This window comes from Myxocyprinus asiaticus, chromosome 15 (genome assembly GCF_019703515.2).
Source record: "Myxocyprinus asiaticus isolate MX2 ecotype Aquarium Trade chromosome 15, UBuf_Myxa_2, whole genome shotgun sequence".
Taxonomy (NCBI): domain Eukaryota; kingdom Metazoa; phylum Chordata; class Actinopteri; order Cypriniformes; family Catostomidae; genus Myxocyprinus; species Myxocyprinus asiaticus.
In genome coordinates this window covers 1279940-1305119 of record NC_059358.1, presented here as the reverse complement: position 1 = coordinate 1305119, position 25180 = coordinate 1279940, and the positions used below count along the sequence as shown (strand labels likewise).

General features: G+C 37.8%; 1 protein-coding gene across 2 annotated transcripts in view; it reads right to left on the bottom strand.

The window, feature by feature from the left end:
* Positions 1 to 25180, bottom strand: part of LOC127453144 (cyclin-dependent kinase 14) — a 217384-nt gene that overhangs the window by 122334 nt on the left and 69870 nt on the right. For both annotated transcript variants that reach the window (XM_051719328.1, XM_051719329.1), the window contains 3 exons: positions 24793 to 24872; positions 17835 to 17929; positions 10982 to 11044 (listed from right to left, as the gene is read on the bottom strand). In XM_051719328.1, coding sequence (XP_051575288.1) covers positions 10982 to 11044; positions 17835 to 17929; positions 24793 to 24872 — 238 coding nt within the window. The remainder of the gene's footprint in view (positions 1 to 10981; positions 11045 to 17834; positions 17930 to 24792; positions 24873 to 25180) is intronic.

Below are 25180 nucleotides of genomic sequence, written 5' to 3'. Positions count from 1 at the left end.
CCTGGAGTTCGCTAGTTCGCTAGTTTGAATCCCAGGGCATGCTGAGTGACTCCAGCCAGGTCTCCTAAGCAACCAAATTGGCCCAGTTGCTAGGGAGGGTAGAGTCACATGGGGTAACCTCCTCGTGGTCGCTATAATGTGGTTCGTTCTTGGGGCGTGTGGTGAGTTGGGCATGGATGCCACGGTGGATGACGTGAAGCCTCCACACACGCTATGTCTCCATGGAAACATGCTCAACAAGCCACGTGATAAGATGTGCGGGTTGACGATCTCAGACGCGGAGGCAACTGGGATTCGTCCTCCACCACCTGGACTGAGGCGAATCACTATGTGACCATGAGGACTTAAAAGCACATTGGGAATTAGCCATTCCAAATTGGGAGAAAATTTTAAAAAAGTCAATTATACATTTTTGCAGTTTTTAAAGAAAAGGAGGGACGAGTCGAAATTCATTTTGGGGGGTAATAAACTGAGCTATGATCACTAAATATGTGCCAGTTAAACTAGGCACGGACACGCGATTTTTAAATGTGTTTGCACCTGGTGACTAGAAATCACGACGCTACTACCTGTCTGTCACTCAGTATAACAGCCAACGCATTTCCAGAGGAAGACATCCTGCATAAATTAAAGCAAGAACTGTACCATTATTGTCTAGGGGGATGCACGGGCATGCTCCCCCAAGAGATTATCTTTTTTTCTCCAAAAATGGAACTAAAGCGCTTAATAACGATCACTTTGGGAGCAGCATTTTTACATATTCTTGAGTACCATCGCATTAATATATGGGCTAAGCATCTCTAAAAGACTAACAAGACAGTACTAGTTGAAGTTTCTTAAAATTGCCTTTCAAAAAAGTAGCCTGCTCTGGCAGTACCATGGTAGAGTAATGGAATCAGATGGTAATCCTATGATACAACATGGTTTTCATATGTTAACTCCAAAGTAGCCTACACGTCTAAAAACTCGTAATACCTTTTGGTGCTTTAAGTGCTTTCATTCACTGTTTATGTTCTGATACTGACACAAGTAGGTCTTGAACATAATAAAGACCCTCATAGCTGGCAAACGATTGGATGCATTTGCAGGTCGAGTTTTAATTTATTGCATGTACATTTACACTTCATCCCACACTATTTTTGCTCTGTTCCACCTTCCTCCGTGAGCGTGGCGTGAGCGAGACGTGATTGGTTAATGCTGTGTCTATACTGTACATCTATATACACAGAATGGCAAAAGGTGCAGCAGTTTATTATACGCTGTAGTGTACTATAGGTTCGGTTTGAATAATCTTGATTTGCTTTTGTCTTTTCTATAATCTCCTGATTGTTTTAGTGTTGTAATGCACCCAGAGCTGCTGAGGCAAAAATAGGCTCAACGGCGAAACTATGCGCTCACTGCCACGTCTGGGACGCGTCACCTCGTGGCTCACGCTTGCAGTTGGAACGGTGTAATCTGTTAATATAGGTGCCGAAACAAAAGCGCACCGCTCATGCCCCGCTCACGGATGATGTGTGAACTTGCCATTACAAGACACGTTTGCTGAAAACGGTCAGGTAAATTGTTTCTCATATTTGTTTTATTTTTTCTCATACTTTTTTCTCCCCAATTTGCAATGCCCAATTCCCAATACGGACCCAATAAGTCCTCGTGGTGGCGTAGTGACTCGCCTCAATCCGGGTGACGGAGGACGAACCTCAGTTGCCTCCGCGTCTGAGACCGTCAATCCGCGCATCTTATCACGTGGCTTGTTGAGCTCGTTACCACGCGGCATCCACGCGCCCCACCGAGAGCGAACCACATTATAGTGACCACAAGGAGGTTACCCCATGTGACTCTACCCTCCCTAGCAACCGGGCCAATTTGGTTGCTTAGGAGACATGGCTGGAGTCACTCAGCACACCCTGGGATTCAAACTCGCGGTCTCTATGGGTGGTGGTCAGCGTCTTTACTTGCTGAGCTACCCAGGCCCCAGTTGTTTCCCATATTAATGAATGAACTTGTTGGGGATGCTACGGGAGTGCTATGGACTTTCTTGGGGAGGCTGAAGCACCTACATGTCCCTCCTTAGCGCCACCCTTGTTTCCTGTGCACTATACTCCCATCTGCCATTGGTCTAAAAAACAGATAGTCACGCCATTGTTTGAGCCAATGTTGCTGTGTTGCGCTGGTTGGGGATGCTCAAACAAACAGCATTCACACATGACAGCTATGATCAAGAAAACACATTAGATGCATGCAAAATATCTGTAGAATTACATACCTGTTTAATGCACAGACACTAACAAAACAGCTATGTTAAAGCACATCAACTACATAAGGAACTTAGTTCTTAATTCACTCCTCTCTCGACTGACATTATCAGTTAACTCATTTAACTAGTCAAATTGTAACAGCCCGATGTGTCGAGTGAATCAATGATACAAGTCTCACACTACAACGACTCGGAAAAGATCTTGTTATTTTTAGAGTAAGTGCATCAGATGCATGGAGGTTTGCATTTGGACCGTGGCCCAGAAATGGGTCTGGATGGGGACGTCTGCTCCTCATTTCTCTGCTGCTTGACCAGTAATTATATTAGCCACTAGCACCCTGAGCATTCCCTTTGAAATGCTAATTTCATCCAAACCTGCAGCAGAGAGAGTAATGGCTTTTATTAGCTTGACTGGGGAGTGGAGATCTGAGAGAACAGCCAGCGAGCATGAATCAGGTCGCAGTAATGGACGCAATTAAAACAGTAACCATTGTGTGACGTGTTTGCCTTGTGAGTATGGGAGCTAATTTCCACTTAGCGTCCATTTAGGATCTCATCAGTTAATGCTTGAGGAGATAGCATAATGTTTAAAGATGAGTGCTCACTAAGGCTGCGATTACACCCCTCATCCACACTAGAATGCGGTTTTCCTCCACCGTAAAACAGTGTTTAGAAAACGTATTTGGCGTCAACATGTACAGTCTTACACCAATTTTGCTTAATAGGCCGGCAACGGCTTAAACTGCGATCATTTACCAAGATACTGTCATGAGCGGTTTAAGCATAAACCGATCGGCACGCGTATATTTATGAACATTACTTGGATTTTGCATTCCACGTAAAAACCTTTGTTGCTGTTCTTACCAGCTTACCCAGTGTGCAAAAGTGTTGTTCGCATGCCTGTTTGCGTTTTGACATAAAAATCAGACAATAATCCAATTATTTCAATAAAATGTAAATGCAGTTTTCTTGCGTTGTCGTATTTTTTAAATAAGCTGATTTCTGGTAGTTATTAGTAAAATACTGGAGCAGTAAAATGATATACTGTACATACAAGACATTAAGTCTTTTCAAGTTTATTCTTAAAAAAAAATCAAATAAAAATGTTGCCAATGGGGTGAGATAAATAAACCAGTTTTTCCTTTGAATCAAGTGGGGGGTTTTTTCTTCCCTTAACCTATTGGCAAATTATTATTTTTTTTTATATATATTATAATATTTATTATTTATTTATATATATATATATATATATATATATATATATATATATATAAATAATAAATATTATAATATTTATTATTTATATAAAATCTATAAATAATAAATATTAAAATATATACTGTGTACATATATATATATTATAATATGTATTATTTATATATATATATATATATATATATATATATATATATATATATAATAAATATTATAATATATACTATATAAATATATATATATATATATATATACACACACACACACACACACACACACACACACATATATATATATAATAAATGTTATAATATATACTGTATATATATAGTTAGGTGTTAGGAATATTTAGGTATTTTTACTAGAAAACAAGACAAAAATACTCAATAATAAAATAATTTTTGCAGAGTGAACGTACTCACTGATGCCATTATTTAAGGATGTGAATGCCATACAGTATCAGCATTTTGGAAGAGGGAGGATTATCAATGAATCGCAATAATCTCAAATCTCAGAATTTGTATTTTTAGCTCACTGCAAATCCTCTAAACCAGTTATCTCTGAAGCACTTTTACCAGTCTAAATGCAAACATAATTTGATATATAGGCCATAAAATTATTCGTTTAAAGGGACTGTTCACCCAAAAAACAAAATCCTGTCATCATTTCAAACCCATATTACTTTCTTTGTTCTTGAAACACAAAAGGAGATCTTAGGCAGAATGTTAGGGACTGACAGCCTCATTCACCTTTCTTTTTCATTGAATGACAAAAAAAAAATAATAATTGCAATGAATGTGAATGGTGACTGAGACTGTCATTTTGTCAAATATCTCCTTTTGTGTTCTACAGAAGAAAGAAAGTCATATGTGTTTGGAAAGACATGAGGGTGAGTAAACAATGACAAAATTGAATCTTTTTTAAGCTCAAACCAATGGCCTGTCCTTATAAACATGTGTATCTACAGAAGTCTTCTGATGACAGGTCGGTTGTAGAGCGTATTTTTAGAGGTTGTGAAAATCGGTGTGAAACGCAGGTTGTCAGGGAATAAACGAGCGCTCAACAACAAGACATTGTGAGATGATGTGACAAAATTACAACCTTCTAAAAATGGATCCGCGTGAAAACTCGAGCAGAATGAAGTAAAACATCTCTGATTCAGGTGAGCTGCTCTCTTTCTCTCTCTGCCAGACTGTCATTTATCAGGAATTCTCTCATTTGAAATTCAATGAGGGACCAAACAGGATAAATACTTGATTTATGTAAATCCACAGTGACATAAACGTGATGAATTACATAAGCAACATCCGTTCCTCTTCTGTTACCTGACCTCATTCACTCCATCACTGCTTTCTGTAACTCTCCCACATTTTGCATCCGGCGCCCAATTACGACCCCGGAGGCTGCTCAAAATTCTGCAGCACCATGAAGCGCAAACAAAGTCCCTTCCCAAGGCAAGTCAGTCCACTTGCGGACAATCTTAGGAACGCTCTTGGGCAGGCTGGGAAGCCATTTTCTTTGTACACAAGTGGCATAAAAGTGCAGCTCCTATCTACTTGAATGAGCACTGAAATCTCCAAAATGGGTGGTCAAGATTACGATCAAAGTACATAATTAAAACCAACGGTCAAATCTGACAACACTGGTGTCATAAACTGTGCTCCTTCAGCTCAGATTAAACTAAAAAATTAATTTTTCAGGCTGGTTCAGCTAATGCGCATGCACATTCTCGAGTATCTAAAAGGTGATTGGCTCTTTTACCTGTAAGGCGGGACTTCCTTTTCTACATCCATTGAGCGTTCCAACTTCTTCCATTTATTTTAATTCAAGTGGTCTGTCTTGGTCTAAATAATCCTTGGTGCAACTCCCATTGTTTTCCATTAAATTCGACCCAAATCTCTAGCCGTCACTGGATGATGTATTGTGTATATGTATCTTTCATATAGCCTACACAATGTTGCCATCTCTAATCGTTCAGTTTGAGCAGTTACACCAGTTTCATACACTAACCTGAAAACATTGTCTGGTACGTCACTTTGTTCATTCTTGAAGAAGTACAAAAACCTTCATAACGGGGGCCTGGGTAGCTCAGTGGTAAAATATGCTGGCTACCACCCCTGGAGTTCGCTAGCTCGCTAGTTCGAATCCCAGGGCATGCTGAGTGACTCCAGCCAGGTCTCCTAAGCAACCAAATTGGCCTGTTTGCTAGGGAGGGTAGAGTCACATGGGGTAACCTCCTTGTGGTCGCTATAATGTGGTTTGTTCTCGGTGGGGCGCGTGGTGAATTGAGCGTGGTTGCCACAGTGAATGGCGTGAAGCCTCCACATGCGCTATGTCTCCGTGGCAACGCGCTCAACAAGCCATGTGATAAGATGCGCGGGTTGACGGTCTCAGACGCGGAGGCAACTGGGGTTCGTCCTCCACCACCTGGACTGAGGCGAATCATTACGCGACCACGAGGACTTAAAAGCACATTGGGAATTGGGCATTCCAAATTGGGAGAAAAAGGGGAAAAATCCCCCCCCCACCCCACCCCACCAAAAAAAAAAAACCTTCATAACGTTTGTTTGTATGGAGACTAGATTCACAACATTGGACTGCCACCTGCACAGTATCAAAGCGTCCTTCAGTATTAAATATAGTAAATGTTCTTTCACCCCCTTGTGGTCTCCCAAAGCTATTACGCCAGACTACATTAAACAGAATACCAACTGGCAGTGAATTGCAAAGCACACAAATTAGGCTTCTAATCGAAACGTTGTCCAATGTTAATATATCGATGACTCAAAAACGTATCGAGAAAATGATGTGCCGATCAATACACAATATATCAATATTGTTTTAGATTTCTACTACGCTTCCATCCAAATGACAGATTTAATTAATGCGCATAATATCGCAAAAACAATGCGAATAAAGTTTCTATCCCATGTGTTTAAGAAAACAAAATCTTCACATCTTGGGGAAAGTGCTGTGAAATACAAATTAAAATGAAAGTTGAAGCCACTGTTGCTCTTTTATTAAATGCAATACATCACTTGAGGTTTAGAGAGCATGCACAAAAAACGCTCAAACGAACCTCACGTTGGCTAGCGTTCAGCGGCAGATGCGAAAGCGTGTCACACAGTTCTGAGAGGTAAAAGTAGACAAGCGATGATATTGAAGATATTCTCTGTTTGGCAGATGCTTCTCAATCGTAGCTTAGGCGCATGTCTTCTCATCGAATAAAAAAATATATCCATCTCAAGTGAGCATGCATGTTTTTTGTGTGCATTTTGGAGATTTTATTACATCTTGATGTTTCAATACAGAATTGTTATGCCATATCACAAAAATAGATGGAAACCCAGCTAGCATTAAACTTTAGGTGAAATCACACTACGTATGGCTTACTTAAAGTTGACTCTGTATATTAAACTGGGTTACGAGAAAGAATGTAAACATTGCCAAAAAAATGACACATCAACTTTAAGTCAAAACATTCAACTCTGGAAATTAAAGCAATAAAATGCAATTTGACATAAAACAATATTAGAGGCTCTTGTGTCTTGCTGTCCAATTGTGATCTGAAATGTCTGATAACAAGACTGATTGACTGACGACTATCCTGAACTGTGATGTCAAAGGCAGCAGACAGGGAAAAATAATTTACAAATGATTAAAAATATGATAATATACAGTATAATATAATTATAATAACTATTTATGATTAGGGGTCCTGGGTAGCTCAGCGAGTACTGATGCTGACTATCACACCTGGAGTCGTGAGTTCGAATCCAGGGTGTGCTGAGTGACTCCAGTCAGGTCTCCTAAGCAATTGGCCCGGTTGCTAGGGAGGGTAGAGTCACATGGGGTAACCTCCTCGTGGTCGCTATAATGTGGTTCTCGCTCTCGGTGGGGCACGTGGTGAGTTGTGCGTGGATGCCGCGGAGAATAGCGTGAAGCCTCCACACGCACTATATCGGCGTGGTAACGCGCTCAACAAGCCATGTGATAAGATGCGCGGATTGACGGTCTCAGACGCGGAGGCAACTGAGATTCATCCTCCGCCACCCGGATTGAGGCGAGTCACTACGCCACCACGAGGACTTAAAAACGCACTGGGAATTGGGCATTCCAAATTGGGTGAAAAATATGTTACTATTTATGATTTAAATGTTGCTTGAAAATTAGGGGTGTAACAGTCTATCATGGCACGATACATGTCGGTTCAAAAATGTGACACATTGTGGAGATTGGACATTTTTTGCTTGTTTGTGTGTTTGCTTTTTATTTACAAGCATCTTTATCCAATACGCACATGATCTGATTCTTTAATAGCTTTTGCCCTGAATGAGAACCTAACTGGAATTGCCATGGTTACCAAACAGTTAAGATAGGATTGTAAAGTTAGGATCTTTCTGAAATACGTCCCCTGATGTCTGACTGATGCACGAGATCGAGTTTGCAGAGGTTTAATAATAGTGCCACATTAATCTACTATATATAATGTGGAATATGTATTATAATGCTATGCAATGTCAAATGTCTGATTTGATTTCATCAGTACATTTCAGTAGGGTTTTAAGTAGGGACATTATTTAACACGATAAGCATGTACTTCCATGAAATATGTATTTTGGGAAATAATCTTTAAAATAATATTATTTTAGAAAAATACAGGTTTTATCTAAAGTATTTTAAATGTATGTAATCAGTGACAATCTAACATTATTCTATATTTTCTGCAAAGCTAATTATTGGCTAAAATGTCCATTTGATGACACCATTGCCCTGTTCTAGGCTGATTTTTAAGTCCCAGTACATCTCTGATGGATCATATAGCACTCTTAATTACAGTGCTAAAGTTTCAATGTGTCGCATACGTCTTTAAAGTTATAATAATAATTTAAAATTTTAACTTTTCTTGATTCAGGCTTAGTTTAAAGAATCTGGACCGTGCAAGCCAGCAATACTCTGAACTCTTGGTTAAAACTACATACATCATCAACCAATTTTCTATCATTTTTAATCAGGCGCTGACCATAGTACCCATAGAAAATACTTTCAGCCAATGAAATCGGGTCTAAGAGGGAATTCTGTGGTGTGATTGACAGTAATTACTTCCTTCATTACACCAAGAAATCTCTTTACACTGCAAGCGTGTGTTCTCACTCCTCGATTAAACATGTGCAGTGAGAGTCTCACGTTACAGACGGATGGCAGACGCTCGCTGAAAGTGTTCGACCAACATTCAAAAGTCATTTTGTAAAGGTCAACTCATCTGTGCTGGTGTTGGCTGAGTTTGACTGTGTGATTAGTGGAGATGACAAACATCAAGTGTAATCTGTGACTGCACACTGGAATGATCAACACTGCGACGCTCCGGTGTGCTCTGTCATGTAGTCAGACGAGGAGGAAGAAGCTGGTAAAATAGGTCACGTTCTGAACTCACACGACTTCTGCTCTACTTTGAAGAGAACAGAACATTTCACACGGTGGGAACAGTACAAAGTGGCCAACCTAGTCTCATAGAATTAACGTTTCTATAACTACATTTTGATAGAGTGTTTGGACTTTGAAGCACAAGCACGCAAGCTGACACGTGAAACTAAAGAATCATAGAAGCGACACTAAATGCCGTGGTTGCTTGTGGTTATGTCGCATTTGCTTTTAAGACACTACGTTTTAGGTTTGGAAGGTACGTTTAACTTATTAACCTTGTGCGACCCCGCATCCTCATGCGTGGACATTGTGTTTTGGCTTCGCTATATGCTATGCATAATTTAATTTAATTTAAACTGACTGATCTCAGTTCAGGACACTCTGGGCTGTCATTAAAAGGCTAAATTTTGGGGGCCTGGGTAGCTCAGTGGTAAAGACGCTGGCTACCACCCCTGGAGTTCGCTAGTTCGAATCCCAGGGCGTGCTGAGTGACTCCAACTGGGTCTCCTAAGCAACCAAATTGGCCCGGTTGCTAGGGAGGGTAGAGTCACATGGGGTAACCTCCCTGTGGTTGCTATAATGTGGTTCGCTCTTGGTGGGGCGTGTGGTGAGCTGTGCATGGATGCCGCGGTGGGTGGCGTGAAGCCTCCACACGCGCTATGTCTCCGCGTTAACACGCTCAACAAGTCATGTGATAAGATGCACGGATTGATGGTCTTAGATGTGGAGCCTGCTAAGATTCGTCCCCTGCCACCCGGATTGAGGCGAGTCACTACGCCACCAGAAGGACTTAGAGCGCATTGGGAATTGGACATTCCAAATTGGGAAAAAAAGGTTTGTGCGTCAAAAGTTTCGTCATGTGACAAAACAACATGGCGGCACTCTCAGTGAAGTTTGTCTTTGGGAGAAAAAAAAAACTACATCTGGAAAGAAACCTCATTAATTTTTAACATTGAAACCTGTTTGTGTCAAAAGATTAGAGTCTCTAGTTTCATCCGATATGCCATTTTAAAAGTTTCATCAATTTATCGCAAAATAGCATACTGTCAAACACGATGACCTCCGACGAGGACTATAGGACTAATTTACCTTAGAAATCCTATATTTACTGTGCATTATCACATGGAGAATCAATGGGTGCCTCCAAAGCTGGAAAATGTTGCTTTCAGAGGCTGTTTACAGAGTTAGGATGAAAATAAGCTGCATTTTGAACTGTAGCTGACAGCAAACTGGATGTTAAGTCATTCACTAATTAGGGAGCATCCTATAGCTTTCCTATACAGCCAAATGCATTCACTCCAAACATCCAATCCAAAGTTCAGTTTCAGGCTGCAGATGATGTTTGCACCAATCAGCATGGTTGGCATTCCAGCACACACACCTACAGGCACAGCTTAGGCTGGGATGTTACACTTAGTATTATTTAACATTTCACAAATTTCTCAAAAATATGAGGACAACAATTTTTAGGAAAACTATTTACTCTTACATTTATTTTTTGCATGTTTATTAGGGGCTACTAGTTACAGATCAAAAAGGGAAATAAAAAATGCACACAGCAGTCACGCAGGGGTCTCAGGAGGTTAAAACCTCTATCTAATATTCACCTTAAAAACCTTGTCTCATTATGAAACCATTTCACTTGCTTTTGGCACCCCCTGCTGGATATTTCACTGGAAAACTGCAGCACACCGTGTAATGAAGCACGTTATTCTGTTTTGAAAACAATGTTGCCACGGTCACATAATTTTCATGAGATCAGGCTGTAAGTGGCCCGAGAAGTCATTACCCAAGCAAGAAAAAACAATACTTCGGCTGTCACTCATAAAACACTGGGTGAGATGTTGCTGTAAATCTCTGGTCCACTTTGCAGCTTATTTGGTCCAAGAAGTGGCCACTTAAACAGGAAGGAGCTGTCTGACTGACATCTAAAGTTACCAATGACATGTAAAGTGGTATTTATAGGTGAGTGAATCTGAAACCTAATGAAACTCTGAGAATAAATCTAGTGACCAGTTCTTCCTCGGAAGTGCTCATTGTATTGGGCCCTATAAGGACACTGATCAATCCCAGCAGGAGTTGACTTACCCTGACGTTATCTGGATGGAGCCCTCCAGGATGTTTGTCCATGTACTGACACAAATCTGTATGCTAGACAGAGAGAAAACAGGCATACAATTAGACAGAAAGAGAGAAACATGTTTCAAAACCTAGTAAGCTGCCATCCTGTGCACAAAAGGGTTTGGCGCTAGAATGTAAAACAACAATACATTGGGTAAAACTGTACATTTTTAATTAGACTGAATTAAATCATTTTTATTCAGTAACTTTTGATACTGAATGAAATACTCTGTACAGATGTTTACTTGCACTGACGTTTCTGCAATGCATTATAGGATTGCCTTTAATGGCCTGTCCTTAGCATAATTATGTTTATTATTTTGAAACAGCTTTCATGTCAAAAGCGTGCATATGATGCCTTATAATGCTGTCAATATAGACAGCTCACCAGGATTCACAACAGAGCCAGAGAGAATCCAAAAAGGTGCCATTAACACCAGGGTTTGAAATCAACACCCACCAAATACAACCATTTATATGTATAAAATAAAATTAAGGGCTGGTAAAAGTGGGCATTCACCAGCCACTGTCACTGGTGGGCAATAAAAGTTAATTTCATACCCTATATTCCATATTTCATGTACATAAAACAGACCTTTAACTCTTAAATGCATGGGTGTTTCCCAAACGTTATTACATAATCGGGTCTTTAGCGACCCGGCACGTATATCTATCACACATCTACAAAATGGTCAAACATTGTACAATTTTCAAGACATTTTAAGAACATTAGAAAATAATAGAATAGAATATTTTCTGATACATTCTGTTGTTTTATTTCTCATATATCAAAGAGACGATGCAACAAATATAGAACAGGATTCATTACTTCCAAACTGAAATTTCACGAGACGCAGCTGGTGGTCAAACACATACTGAGCTACACATAACACATAAGATACACATAAACTACACATATGTATTTTCTCAAGCACTTATCGAGACTAAATAGATGCACAACTTACATAATTCCAGAAGTACTGTACACACAAATGACAATAGCCGAATTATACTTTTCATGTGTTAAACTTGCTATAGTTTACTTCCACGTTGCTTGCAATGTCAAATGCAAATCAAGTCAATCACTGAAACATCAGCGCCACCTTGAGTAAGAAATAACATGTATATTATGTATGTGTAAACGCATATGGAACGCTGATAATTCACCACTGTCACACAGTAAAATCAATGTGATATAGTAGCCTTTTGTATGAATATAGTACTCATTTGTCTTGTAACAAACAAAGAAATATACATCCTGTGATAGTAAACAGGTCACTAAAGACCTGAGGCATGCATTACAAAGTTTCCAACCAATTTTCCCACCACAGTGAAAGCTGATAGCAAAACCAGATGCGTTTAAACTCTCTGCAATCCTGAATGATTGTTTGTTACTGCCTGTGAGAATGACCAAAGAATACAGAGAGAATCTAACGGGCAGCCGTGTCAAATGGAAATGATCTCATGTGTATCGGCCACAAGCTCTCTGCCTCGTCGCAAACTCTCAGGAAGGTGACGGTCTGGATGCAAGTGTGGCTTTCAGGTCGTGTGGTGATGCATGTAAACGGTGTCTGCAAAAGAATGAATTACCCACAATCCTCTCAACAGCTATTTGCAAACACACGCTGCGATCTGCACCCCAATAAATGTGTTTCCTGTCATGAATAATGCAGTCACTCGCTCAAATGTGCTTCAGCTGCGCCTGTCCATCTAACTCACGAGCTTCGCTCTGTTTCTCTTTTCTCCCTCGGTGTCAATCATTATTAACCGCTCACCGTGGAAAATGAATTGGTTTCCGTAGGGTGAAACCCTGTGTTTGTGAGTGCTGCAAGAGTAAATGCGGCCGCAGCGCTTGATGCGCAACGCATACTGAACATCTGCCGGCCTGACTGCATTATTTCACTGAAATGGCTCTGATGAGATCACAGCGGTGGTCTCAGATTAATATCTCAGCTGGGTCTCAATGGACCGAAGCTATCAATATCAGAGCTGTTGTCCAATCTTCATGTTTGATTGTTTGCTTTGACACCCGTATGTGTTAGCATAGTTCTCATGAATAAATCAGACTTTCGCTGCAATTTCAAGCTCGTCCAATTTAAGATGTACATTCCAGGGGAAAATACTGCTTCCTGGAGTATCAAATTATCAGTTATATCAGGCAGAGTGTATGAAATGAAAAACGGCCACAACAAAATCAAGCTAATCAGTGAACGTACACCAAAATCTTTCCCAACGCGATATAAACCACAGCTTTCAGGTTCAAGGCCCTTGTTTAATCTGACTGATTGTGTCAACGGTTTCCAATGCATTGAATACTATGGAGTGAAGTGTCAAACTGTAGCATTACTTCTGGCACAAAAAAGAGCACATGTAACACAACATGTGCCGTTAGAACAATGTCAGCTTTTATCCTGTTTGGCGCTGATCCTTCGAAGCACAGCTAATGATTACTTATGTTTAGAGGGGGCAACGTTGATTATGTCACTGTCAGTCCGGGGGCAGAATGCCCTTGAAAGCTTCGCTGTGAATAAGGGCAGGGGTATCAGAAGTTTCTGGGGGTGCTCGAGGCAAATTTAGGGGGGGCAATGCCTCTCCAGCCCCTACTTAGACCCGGCAATGTTACCGGATAATTTACATGACATATCATTACACGAGTGATCGAGCGAAAATCAGAAAGCTGTTCTCCGCTTTAGGATCTTAAAGGGATAGTTCACCCAAAAAATGAAAATTTTTACTCACCCTCGAGCCATCCCAGATGTGTATGACTTTCTTCTGCAGAACACAAATGCAGATTTTTAGAAGAATATTTCAGCTCTGTAGGTCCATACAATGCAAGTGAATGCTGGCCAGAACTTTGAAGCTCCAAAAAGCACATAAAGGCAGCATAAAAGTAATCCATACAACAGCGGTTTAATCCATGTCTTTAGAAGTGATATGATAAGTGTGGGTGAGAAACAAATCAATATTTAAGTCCTTTTTCACTGTAAATCTACACTTTTACTTTCACATTCAGCCACCTACTAGCTGGGGCTGATCAAAGGTGAAGATTTATAGTAAAAAAGGACATAAATATAGTTTTTTTTCTCACCCACACCTATCATATCACCGCTGGATTACTTTTATGCTGCCTTTATGTGCTTTTTGGACCTTCTGTGTTCTGGTCACCATTCACTTGCATTGTATGGACCTTATTCTTCTAAAAATCTTCATTTGTGTTCTGTTGAAGAATAGAAAGTCAGACACATCTGGGATGGCATGAGGGTGAGTAAATGATGAGAGAATTTTCATTTTTTTGGGTGAAGTGTCCCTTTAAAGAATTTTCTTTCCCATGTAGCTAAAAATATAATATTGTGAATATATCCAATATAATAAACTGATAAATAAATACATTATTTTGTAAAGAAACTTAACCTGAGTTATGATCTTGCCATCTAAATTGAATCGTTCTACTGAGTTGTCTTCGCAGGCTGCACGCAAAAACACAGCTCAACTACTGTAGTCCGATTCACAAGCAAATGACTCTTTTGAACCGATTCTTTTATTGAACAGTTTAAAAGACTCCTGAGTTAAATCAGTCTGACAAAATCTTTACTGAATGACTCACTGAATCAGTCAAGAGCGGTTCAGTTCACTTACTGAACTGAAGTTGTCATTATTTTGAGACTCGTGAAACTTAAATCAGTCTCAGAATTGACAGGTTGATCATATGACAATTTGTAGTTTCAAAATACATTTGCAACAGTAATTTATATATACAGTACATATATAGAAATACTGTATATATACAGTAGTTTTATTATTATTATTATTATTATTATTATTTAGTATATATGGCTCAAAATCAGAATGCAAAATCAGATTTCTAAAAGGAAACATTGACTCAAATGGCTTTCCCATTTTTATTTTTATTTTCCTAAAATGATCCTGTATGCTGGATTGGACACCTCTACGGGTCCTATTCGGCTGATGGACTGTGTACAGCCCTGATTTGAGCACTTTTTTGACAATCACTTTGTTATAAGAACGCATTGACGTATTGAGAGTAAACGTATTGACTTGGGCGTGCACGCCTGACCTTTGGCCCTCTGTGTTTGTTTACTGTCCACATCTATATTAATTAGCGACCATTACAGCAGAGGACTGACCTAATTCTCCTCTCCACTATGATTAATATCAAGTGAAGCTCACACAGGAAGTGCAGTTGAACTTGGCCTTCAGCTTCTCCTGCAGAAGCACACGGCTCGTCCCACAGACTCATTATCATTATTCTACTGGCATTTAAACCTGCTCCAGATGTTCAGTGGGACCTTTACAAGAGCACAGCGACAGGCAGGAACTATAATGATTTATTAAAGCAATGCTGGGATGTACCCGCTAACCTTCTAAAACCCCCTTTGCCATGGTAACATCGCTGTAACACACAGTCTTGAGTGGCAACAGAAATATGATGAAAGACACCAACGTTTAGGCAATGTGGCAACGTAACGATACATTGATGCAAAACGTGAGTCACAGTAATGCTGTAAAATTCCAATTTGAAATTTGAATATTTGATCAAATGCAAAAACATTTTGACTGACGGTGACTTAAGTGGAGGTCTTTGATCGTTGCGTCTTGCTCTTATCAGCATCTGCAGCATAAGGGGCTGTTCACAAGAACTGTTTTTGTGTCTGTCTTTAATCCTATTTGAACGGGACTAGTTTTCTAAACGACGTTTGAGTTACAGTTATTATCACCTGTCGTCTGTGATTTCATGTACCGATTCGGACGGGACTAAGACCTCCATGTTTATTCCAGAGGTGGGAGTGTCTGTTTTCTAGATGTAGGCGCTACAGAATGTTTGAACACATTGAATTAATTTAAATGATAAAATTAACTTATCTTTAAACTTTATCTGTTTAAATTTAAAATCACTTATTTTAAAAATACATTTTAAATAATGAATTATTATTTTTATTTAATTTTAATTTCATAATCATAAATTACTTACTATGAAAACCCTATTTAAATACATTTTAAATAATTATATTTTTATTTAATTTTAATTTAATAACTATGCATTATAAATTACTTATTATAAAAACCTATTAAAATACATTTTAAATAATTATTTTTTTACATTATTTAATTTTAATTTAATAACTACATATTATAAATTACTTATAAAAACCCTATTAAAATTCATTTTTAATTATTTTGTAATTTAATTTTAATTTAATAACTATACATTATAAATTACTTATAAAAAACTATTAAAATACATTTTACATTATTTTTTAATTTAATTTTAATTTAATAACTATACATTATAAATTACTTATTATAAAAAACTATTAAAATACATTTTAAATTATATTTGTATTTTAATTTAATAACTATACATTATAAAATACTTATAAACCCCTATTAAAATTCATTTTAAATAATTATTTTGTTTTATTTAATTTTAATTTAATAACTATACATTATAAATTACTTATTATAAAAAATATTAAAATACATGTAAACAAAATTATTTAATTTTAATTTAATAACTATACATTATAAATTACTTATTATAAAAAACTATTAAAATACATTTTAAATGATTTTTTATTTAATTTAAATGTAATAACTATACATTATAAAATACTTACTATAAACCCCTATTAAAATTCATTTTAAATAATTACTTTTGTTTTATTTAATTTTAATTTAATAACTATACATTATAAATTACTTATTATAAAAACCTATTAAAATACATTTTAAATAATTTGTTATAAAACATTTTATTTAAATTTAATAGCTATACATTATAAATTACTTATTATAAAACCTCTATTAAAATAAACTTTACATGAGTTTATAGAAGTGGCTGCTTATAATAAATTCACCGAAATAAACAAGACTTATCTGTGAATTATCGAATTACAACATTATGTAATTGAGGGGAGAAATTATTTTCTTAATTATTAACTGATTTTAAAGGGGCCAGTTTGAGCAGTTTTTCGAGATTTGGCTCTCCTTGTTGATTTTATTTTCTAATTTTTTTGTCGGATGGCAAAAAAATCTTCCTCCATAAAACAGAAGGTTTGTAATTTTTATAGAGGTTGTGAGAGAAAAACACACTCGTCAGATTCAGACAGGATTAAAATCACAAAGTACGTCTGTGAAACACGACTTTCCCTGAACTCCTCAGTGAAAACTAGTCCCGTCCGAATCAGGCTTGGAACGACATTAGGGTGAGTAAATGATGAAAGAACATTCCTTTAAGAGCAAAGTTTAGCATGCAGTGACAGAGGCAGCGGCTCTTAATTAAAGCCTGTGGCTATCTTTCTCATTGTAGGCTGTCTGTGTGGAAAACAGTGAGACGTTCTTGTAGTTTTAAGGCCGAGAGGAAGTCCCAGAGCAGTGCTTTGAAAAAGTTAGAAAACAATGTGAAGTTCTCTAATAAAACCAGCAGCCTGCAGTGACAGAGCTCAATTCAGGATGGACTTCAAAGACTTTGTCATTACTCTTACAGTTCACACAAAATCCTTTAAACATTGGCCACCAACATCTACTCAGTTTACTCATTTACACCATGACTTGGATTACACATAGATAAGTAATATTGGCATTGTAGTCATGCCGTTTATCGAGAGGGGAACTGCCTAACGCCGACTGAAGCACGGTGAAACCTTTCAAAACCATTCAGACTGGTTATAAACAAACACAGGACTACATTGGGCCCCATGACATGTAATGTGAAACAAAAATATTGGATTGAAGGTATTGAAAATGAAATTACTTAAAAAGATTTGTACTGTAAGAAAAGGTCAGCATGTCTGATACTCACCACATACTCAAAGACCAGCGTCAGAGTTTCTTTAGTGTGAATGATGTCGTGCAGCAGCACTATATTCGCATGCTTCAGGCCTTTCAGAAGAGACGCTGCAGAGAAACACAATGATTATTAACACTCATTAACAGTCCCGAAAGATCCCTTTAAGATTCCTGAACAGGAGCAGAACAGAGGTAGATCGATATATCGGTTTTACAGATAAATCGGTGCCAATAGTTGCAGTTATCGGCAAACATCTATGGCGTTAGTTGCTGATAGTTTTTTCATCATTTCAAAATAAGAGTCCCAGGGGTGTTTTGGGCTTGTTTGTACTTAAAGGTCCCGTGTTATGCACCAAATTTCTTATTTTGGGGATTTTGGTTGAACAATAATATGCATCTGGTGTTTTATTCATTTAGGACTCTTTGTACAGTTGAAGTCAGAAGTTAGCCAAACACAATAGCATTGCCTTTAAATTGTTTATCTTGGGTCGAATGTTTGGGTATCCTTCCACAAGCTTCTCACAATAAGTTGCTGGAATTTTGTCCCATTCCTCCAGACAGAACTGGTGTAACTGAGTCAGGTTTGTAGGCCTCATTGCTCGCACACGCTTTTTCAGTTCTGCCCATCAGATTGAGGTCAGAGCTTTGTGATGGCCACTCCAATACCTTGACTTTGTTGTCCTTAAGCCATTTTGCAACTTTGGAGGTATGCTTGGGGTCATTGTCCATTTGGAAGACCCATTTGCGACCGAGCTTTAACTTCCTGGCTGATGTCTTGAGATGTTGCTTCAATATATCCACATAATTTTCCTTCCTCATGATGCCATCTATTTTGTGAAGTGCACCAGTCCCTCTTGCAGCAAAGCACCCCCACAACATGATGCTGCCACCCCCATGCTTCACGGTTGGGATGATGTTCTTCGGATCGCAAGCCTCGCCCTTTATCCTCCAAACATAACGATGGTCATTATGGCCAAACAGTTCCATTTTCATTTCATCAGACTAGAGGACATTTCTCTAAACAATAAGATCTTTGTCCCCATGTGCACTTGCAAACTGTAGTCTGGCTTTTTTATGCCGGTTTTGGAGCAGTGGCTTCTTCCTTGCTGAGCAACCTTTCAGGTTATGTCGATATAGGACTCGTTTTACTGTGGATATAGATACTTGTCTACCTGTTTCCTCCAGCATCTTCACAAGGTCCTTTGCTGTCGTTCTGGGATTGATTTGCACTTTTCGCACCAAACTACGTTCATCTCTAGGAGACAGAATGCGTCTCCTTCCTGAGCGGTATGATGGCTGTGTGTTCCCATGGTGTTTATACTTGCGTACTATTGTTTGTACAGATAAACGTGACACCTTCAGGCGTTTGGAAATTGCTCCCAAGGATGAACCAGACTTGTGGAGGTGCACAATTTTTTTCTGAGGTCTTGTCTGATTTCTTTTGATTTTCCCATGATGTCAAGCAAAGAGGCACTGAGTTTGAAGATAGGCATTAAAATACATCCACAGGTACACCTCCAATTCAGTACACCTCCTATCAGAAGCTAATTGCCTAATTGTCTAAAGGCTTGACATCATTTTCTGGAATTTTCCAAACTGCTTAAAGGCACAGTTAACTTAGTGTAAGTAAACTTCTGACATCAACTGTATGTGCCTGTCATAGTAAGGAAAGAATATGATATGTATATATATTTTTTTGGACATTGTATAAATCGATTTTAAAAACTATCAGCTGATTAATCGGTTATCAGCCTTTCCCACCACATTAGTTACTGTATTGGCAAAATCCACTATCGGTCGACCTCTAAAACAGAACAGACTCCAGACCAAATTATGCAAAAAAAAAAGGTGACAATATTATTTAATTGGGTTTATTAAGGACAAATAAAATGTTAGATAATAAATTATCCAGCCGTTTTATTTGAAAAGCGTTAAAAATGTCATTTCCATCCAGCACAGAATTCTATTAAACACAATACAGAAATGAATGTTCATGACTTGAATGACATAAGTCTGTTGGACATTGTTAGTAGACAAATGAAATAAATTAGTGAGAGTGTGAACAAATGTTTTAACGAGACTTTACCTTCTATGTCCACAATAATAAAAGTGCCCAAAGTAGAAGAATCACCCAAACATGTAAGACCGCCAGTCTAAACCGCTAACTGATTTGTGAGCTTCTGCAGAGGGGAGGATTATCAGTGAATTACATCTAATATTTGTGTCTGTTCCTCATATAAAGTTATCATATGACTTCAGAAGACTTGGGATATAGCACACAAGTCTTATAAACGACTTTTATGATGCACTTATGTCTTTTTTGGAGCTTAACAGACCTGGTCACTATGAACTGTTATTGTAAGGAAAATAGCTGTGTGAAGATTTTTCAAAAATTCCCCTGTCGTGTTCCACAGATAAAATATCAGCACACAGGTTCCATATAAGACTGAGTAAATGTTACAGTAAAATCACTATATTCCCATAAGTATTCATCATTTGACCTCAGATCTCATTAATAATGCGCTTGAATCAGAGGATGTGTGTGTAAACGCTGCATATGAGCAGATCATTTACATGCTTTAGCTGGAAAGATGGGCCACACCAGGGATGGGAAAATCACTCCAGGTTTTCCTCAGGCGACATTTCCTGTCTGTTATAAACAGCTAATGAGTTCTGCGTGAACACTGCAATTAAACATACTGCTCAGAAGTCAACAACAAAGCATTTGTTCAAACTGACTGCGCATGTGAGGCACAATCTTTAATGCGTTTATCAGATTTCGCCGATCAAAAGCTCAACTTTTCAATGCAATCGCTGTAAAACAAACAGTTCAGAGAAATCTCATCTCACTCTAGCAGAATAACACTCAGAACACTTTAATTAAAAAAATAATAATAATCTGCTTTATATGCATCGTTCCTGCTATGCAGTACATAATATATTGAATAAAATATGAAACTTGCTATATTTAAAGATGACAATCATATTAGTTTGCTTTCTTACACAATTAAGTGCACTTAAGTGAATCATTTGATGCTATAAAATGCTGCCTAGGGCTTTGTTTAAAATAGCATACTACCATACTACTCTTACTATTTCTGTAGAATGTGCAAGTTTGTGCACAGCAAGCACATTAATTGTATGCATGGAATACCTGGATGACAAAGTACACCTGCCAAAAGCATACAGAATAATTTACAGAACACACCGTAAGGACTTAATCTTCCATTTCCAGTGTGACTGATGAACCAGAATTAATTACAGCTGCAATTATAATGTGCGTACTTGCCAAAAATAATCATTATTTAAAAGTTAGGACATTGATACTCAAATTTGAATGAAAAATAGTTACGGTTTATGGGTGTTTCTTCAACGTCGGGCACTTTTAGCACTAGACAGTAAAGTTCACACTCTCATTAGTGTATTTAATTTGTCTGCTAACAATGTCCAACAGTGTGTGTTCATGCATCACAGGAGATTTATTATAACATTCATTTCCAGCACATCTCAAATTCTGTACTGTGTATAGGATAGGAAATGACACTGATGAAAATGACATTTTTAATGCTTTCACAGACTAATTTCATAGATGTATAGTAAAATAAATAAATACAATTATTATTTATACATAATTCATTAAATTATATTTTATGTTATATCTATAATATTATATCATTTTTATTTAATTATGTACTAATTATTAATCATTTTTAAATAATAATTACATATTTAAATTAAATAATATTTTCACAATTTTTGCATAATTTTCATAATTTTGATTGGAAATGACGGCCAATAAAAAAAGTGATATTTCCCTTGATTTTGTCTCATATTTCATGCTCTTCTCTGACACTTTTGTCCACTTGGTTAACAAGTACACTAACTTATGAAAAACTTTATTAGGGGTGAAATTGTTTGCTGTGGTGGAAATGACGCCTCAACTGTAATTTCTCTCATAATTTTTGATAAATTGATAGAAATAATTTTCACACGATAAATATTGAAATGGTGTCTGTATATTTCACTCTTTGCTTAGATGATCAGATTTTTAAACATGTAATTATTTGTATTTTTGTATCACAGTTTAATATTGAAAGTCTGGGTCTGAAACAGTCAAATCTATTTGAAGACCTGGTAATAAACTTTTCCAACTTTCCAGTTTTAATGTGACCTTATATAACAAACATTTCAAAATTAAAATCTTTGACATGAAATTGCTCAAAGCAAAAATAAACACACATTTATGATGATTAGTGGATGTCACTAACATGCGATGCGATGAGGTTTTGTAACAACAATGTACTACTGTTTATAATGTATATCATTGCATAATCCCAACTGTTTTGCTTAATATAAAAAGTCAAATAAAATAACAGTATTCAGTATTCCACTCTGAACAAAGCCTGGATTCTGTGTTGATTTTCTCCTCATTCTGTGCACGTTCCGCAAACTGGAATATTTCCAGTAATTGCTGAGTTAGTCCAATTTTCAAAGTGATTTTTTCTGATCCGCACACCAGGGAAACGCAAACGGCTTTCCACTGATCAGCCCGGGATCAGGCAGATCAAAAACACGCAATCATAGTCTCATCACAATTAAAATTCAGGCAGCACCCACACCCAAATTCTCACACCCTCACAATCTGCTCGCGCTCCACAGAGAACATCACACCTTTAATCTCGCTGCGGCTGTGTAGAGACACATAGAGGATATCTGTGAACTGATTTCTCACTAAACTCATACCTGCCCATGCATCTGCACTCTTTATTCAGTTAGTTGATGCATAATGTGATTTTAGCTTAAAATGTACTGTAAATGTATGTTTATGTAAATGTATACATCTTTATTCACCATGTTTAATCCTGACTTTACGGGCAAAACAAAAACACATGGATTGATCTATAGAATACTCACAGGCAACATTATAAATATCGCAATTATTTTAAGGGTGACTCTCATGAACCCTTTTAAGAGAATGTCCTGGTCCTATTATACTCAGAAATCAAAAGATATAGAATGCATATAGAAACACGGGCTATTTTAAGGGCTTTTACATTGTGCTCAACTGTATCTTTTTACTTTAATACAGTAAAACAAATTACGGTTACGGTAATGAGAATCATCACTGAAAACAATGGGAATAGTAAGAGTACAATGTTCGGATGCATTATGGTAATGAGAACTGGGGGGTAAAACGTGCTTAACCTTGTGTGACCCAGCGTCCACATGTGTGGACGTTGTATTTTGGCGTCGCTATATGCAACGCATAATTTAACTTAATTTAAACCAACTGAATACTGTTCATAAGACTCTACACTGTCATTTAAGGGTTAAAGTTCTGGTGCACCACATCACGTGACACAACAGCATAACACTGATATACAGGAAGTGCTGCTACTGGCGCAGTGCCAACAAAAGTGCCTCTGGTAAGGAATGCCTAATTCCCAATGCGCTCTAAGTCCTCGTGGTGGCGTAGTGACTCGCCTCAATCCAGGTGTCGGAGGACGAATCTCAGTTGCCTCCGCATCTGAGACTGTCAATCCGCGCATCTTACCACGTGACTTGTTGTGCGCGTTACCACGGAGACGTAGAGCGTGTGGAGGCTTCACGCTATTCCCCGTGGCATCCACGCACAACTCACCACACGCCCCACCGAGAGCGAGAACCACACTATAGTGACCACGAGGAGGTTACCCCATGTGACTCTACCCTCCCTAGCAACCGGGCCAATTTGGTTGCTTAGGAGACCTGACTGGAGTCACTCAGCACACCCTGGATTCGAACTCGCGACTTCAAGGGTTGTAGTCAGCGTCAATACTCGCTGAGATACCCAGGCCCCTGCTAAGAAACCTCTAAGTTTTTTTATTGAAGGTTGTAAAGAGTAGCGTCTCTAGTTTCGTTTGATATGCCGCTTTCAAAAATCCATGTATTTTTCGTGCATTAGTGCACTGATAAACATGATGTCCACATATGTGGAAAATGGGACTTTATTCCCTCAAAAGTTGAAAAAACATGTTATTTTAATAACTTTCAACATTAACCCATCTGTGGTCATTTCACTTCATTTTAATATACATTTAGTTATATTTTATCTTGTTATCACTGTACAATACGGTTCTATTAACATTAATAAATGCATTCCTATATATTTAATGTGCATTATCACATGGAGAATTAATGTATTCATGCAAAAGCTGATAAATGTGTCTTTCAGAGGGTTTATATGGAGTTAGGATGAAAATAAGGTGCATTTCAAACTGTTCTGAGACCAGTGCAGACAGACAGCACACTGGAGGTTATGTCATTCACTAAATAGGGAGCAAGGGAGCATCCTATAGCTTTCCTATACAGCTTCAGATTCAGAATTTATAATGCAAAGTTTTATTGGATGATGCTGGACATTACTTTGAATCAGAATGATTTATTCAGCTTTAAGAAGCTGTAATGTCTGTAACATCTCAAAAACAATAATTATCAACATTGCTGGACACATAATAAACTATTTGATGAAAAAAATCATTTGTAATTAATAATATAATAATTATTTAAAATTGCACAACTTAGTCCCGCTGTCCACATATGAGGACATACATTTTAAGAAAACTATTTGCTCTAGAATTATTATTTTTTCCTGTTTATTAGGTGCTACTAGTTACAAATCAAAAAGGGAAATGGAAAATGCACACAGCCGTCACGCGGGGGGTCTCAGGAGGTTAAGTGTCCTGAATTTAATGTCACAATGCAAAAAAAATGAATGGTCCTTAATTTAGACTTCATTTTTAAATGAAATGGTTAAAAATGACCAGGTTTAATTCTAAGGATCAGAGAGAGGGTGGAAAATGGTCATGAAAAACTAAATGATGACTGTTAAATTATGATTCTTTGGTGCAGGAAAGCTTGACTAACATTATAATTGGAATTCAGGAAAATAAATCGAAAGCTTGTATTGGTATGTGATGTGGTTTCCTCACCTTCTCTGATGGCAGTGAACGGCGTTCCCTCTTCCTCCTGCAGACGAATCACTTTCAACGCAACCAGCTTCCCGTTCACCCTGCAAACAAACCACCAGACACGTTATTAATATTGGTCCGTACAGAATCAACATGAAATGCCATTTGCAACCCAATTTACTTCAGTAATGTGACGTATGTCATGTGAGTTCAATTGAAGAAAGAAAGTCATACGGGTTCGAAACAAGTAAATGCTGATAGAATTCTCTATTTCTTTAAGAAAGTAAACAGGGTCAATTTCAATTTCAAGTTGACTTTAAGTCAATGAAATGCAATTGAGAGTCAGTGGAGTGAAACTTAACACGAGACCAGAGGGACCTCCACCAATCAAACATCTTGAACAAAAGCA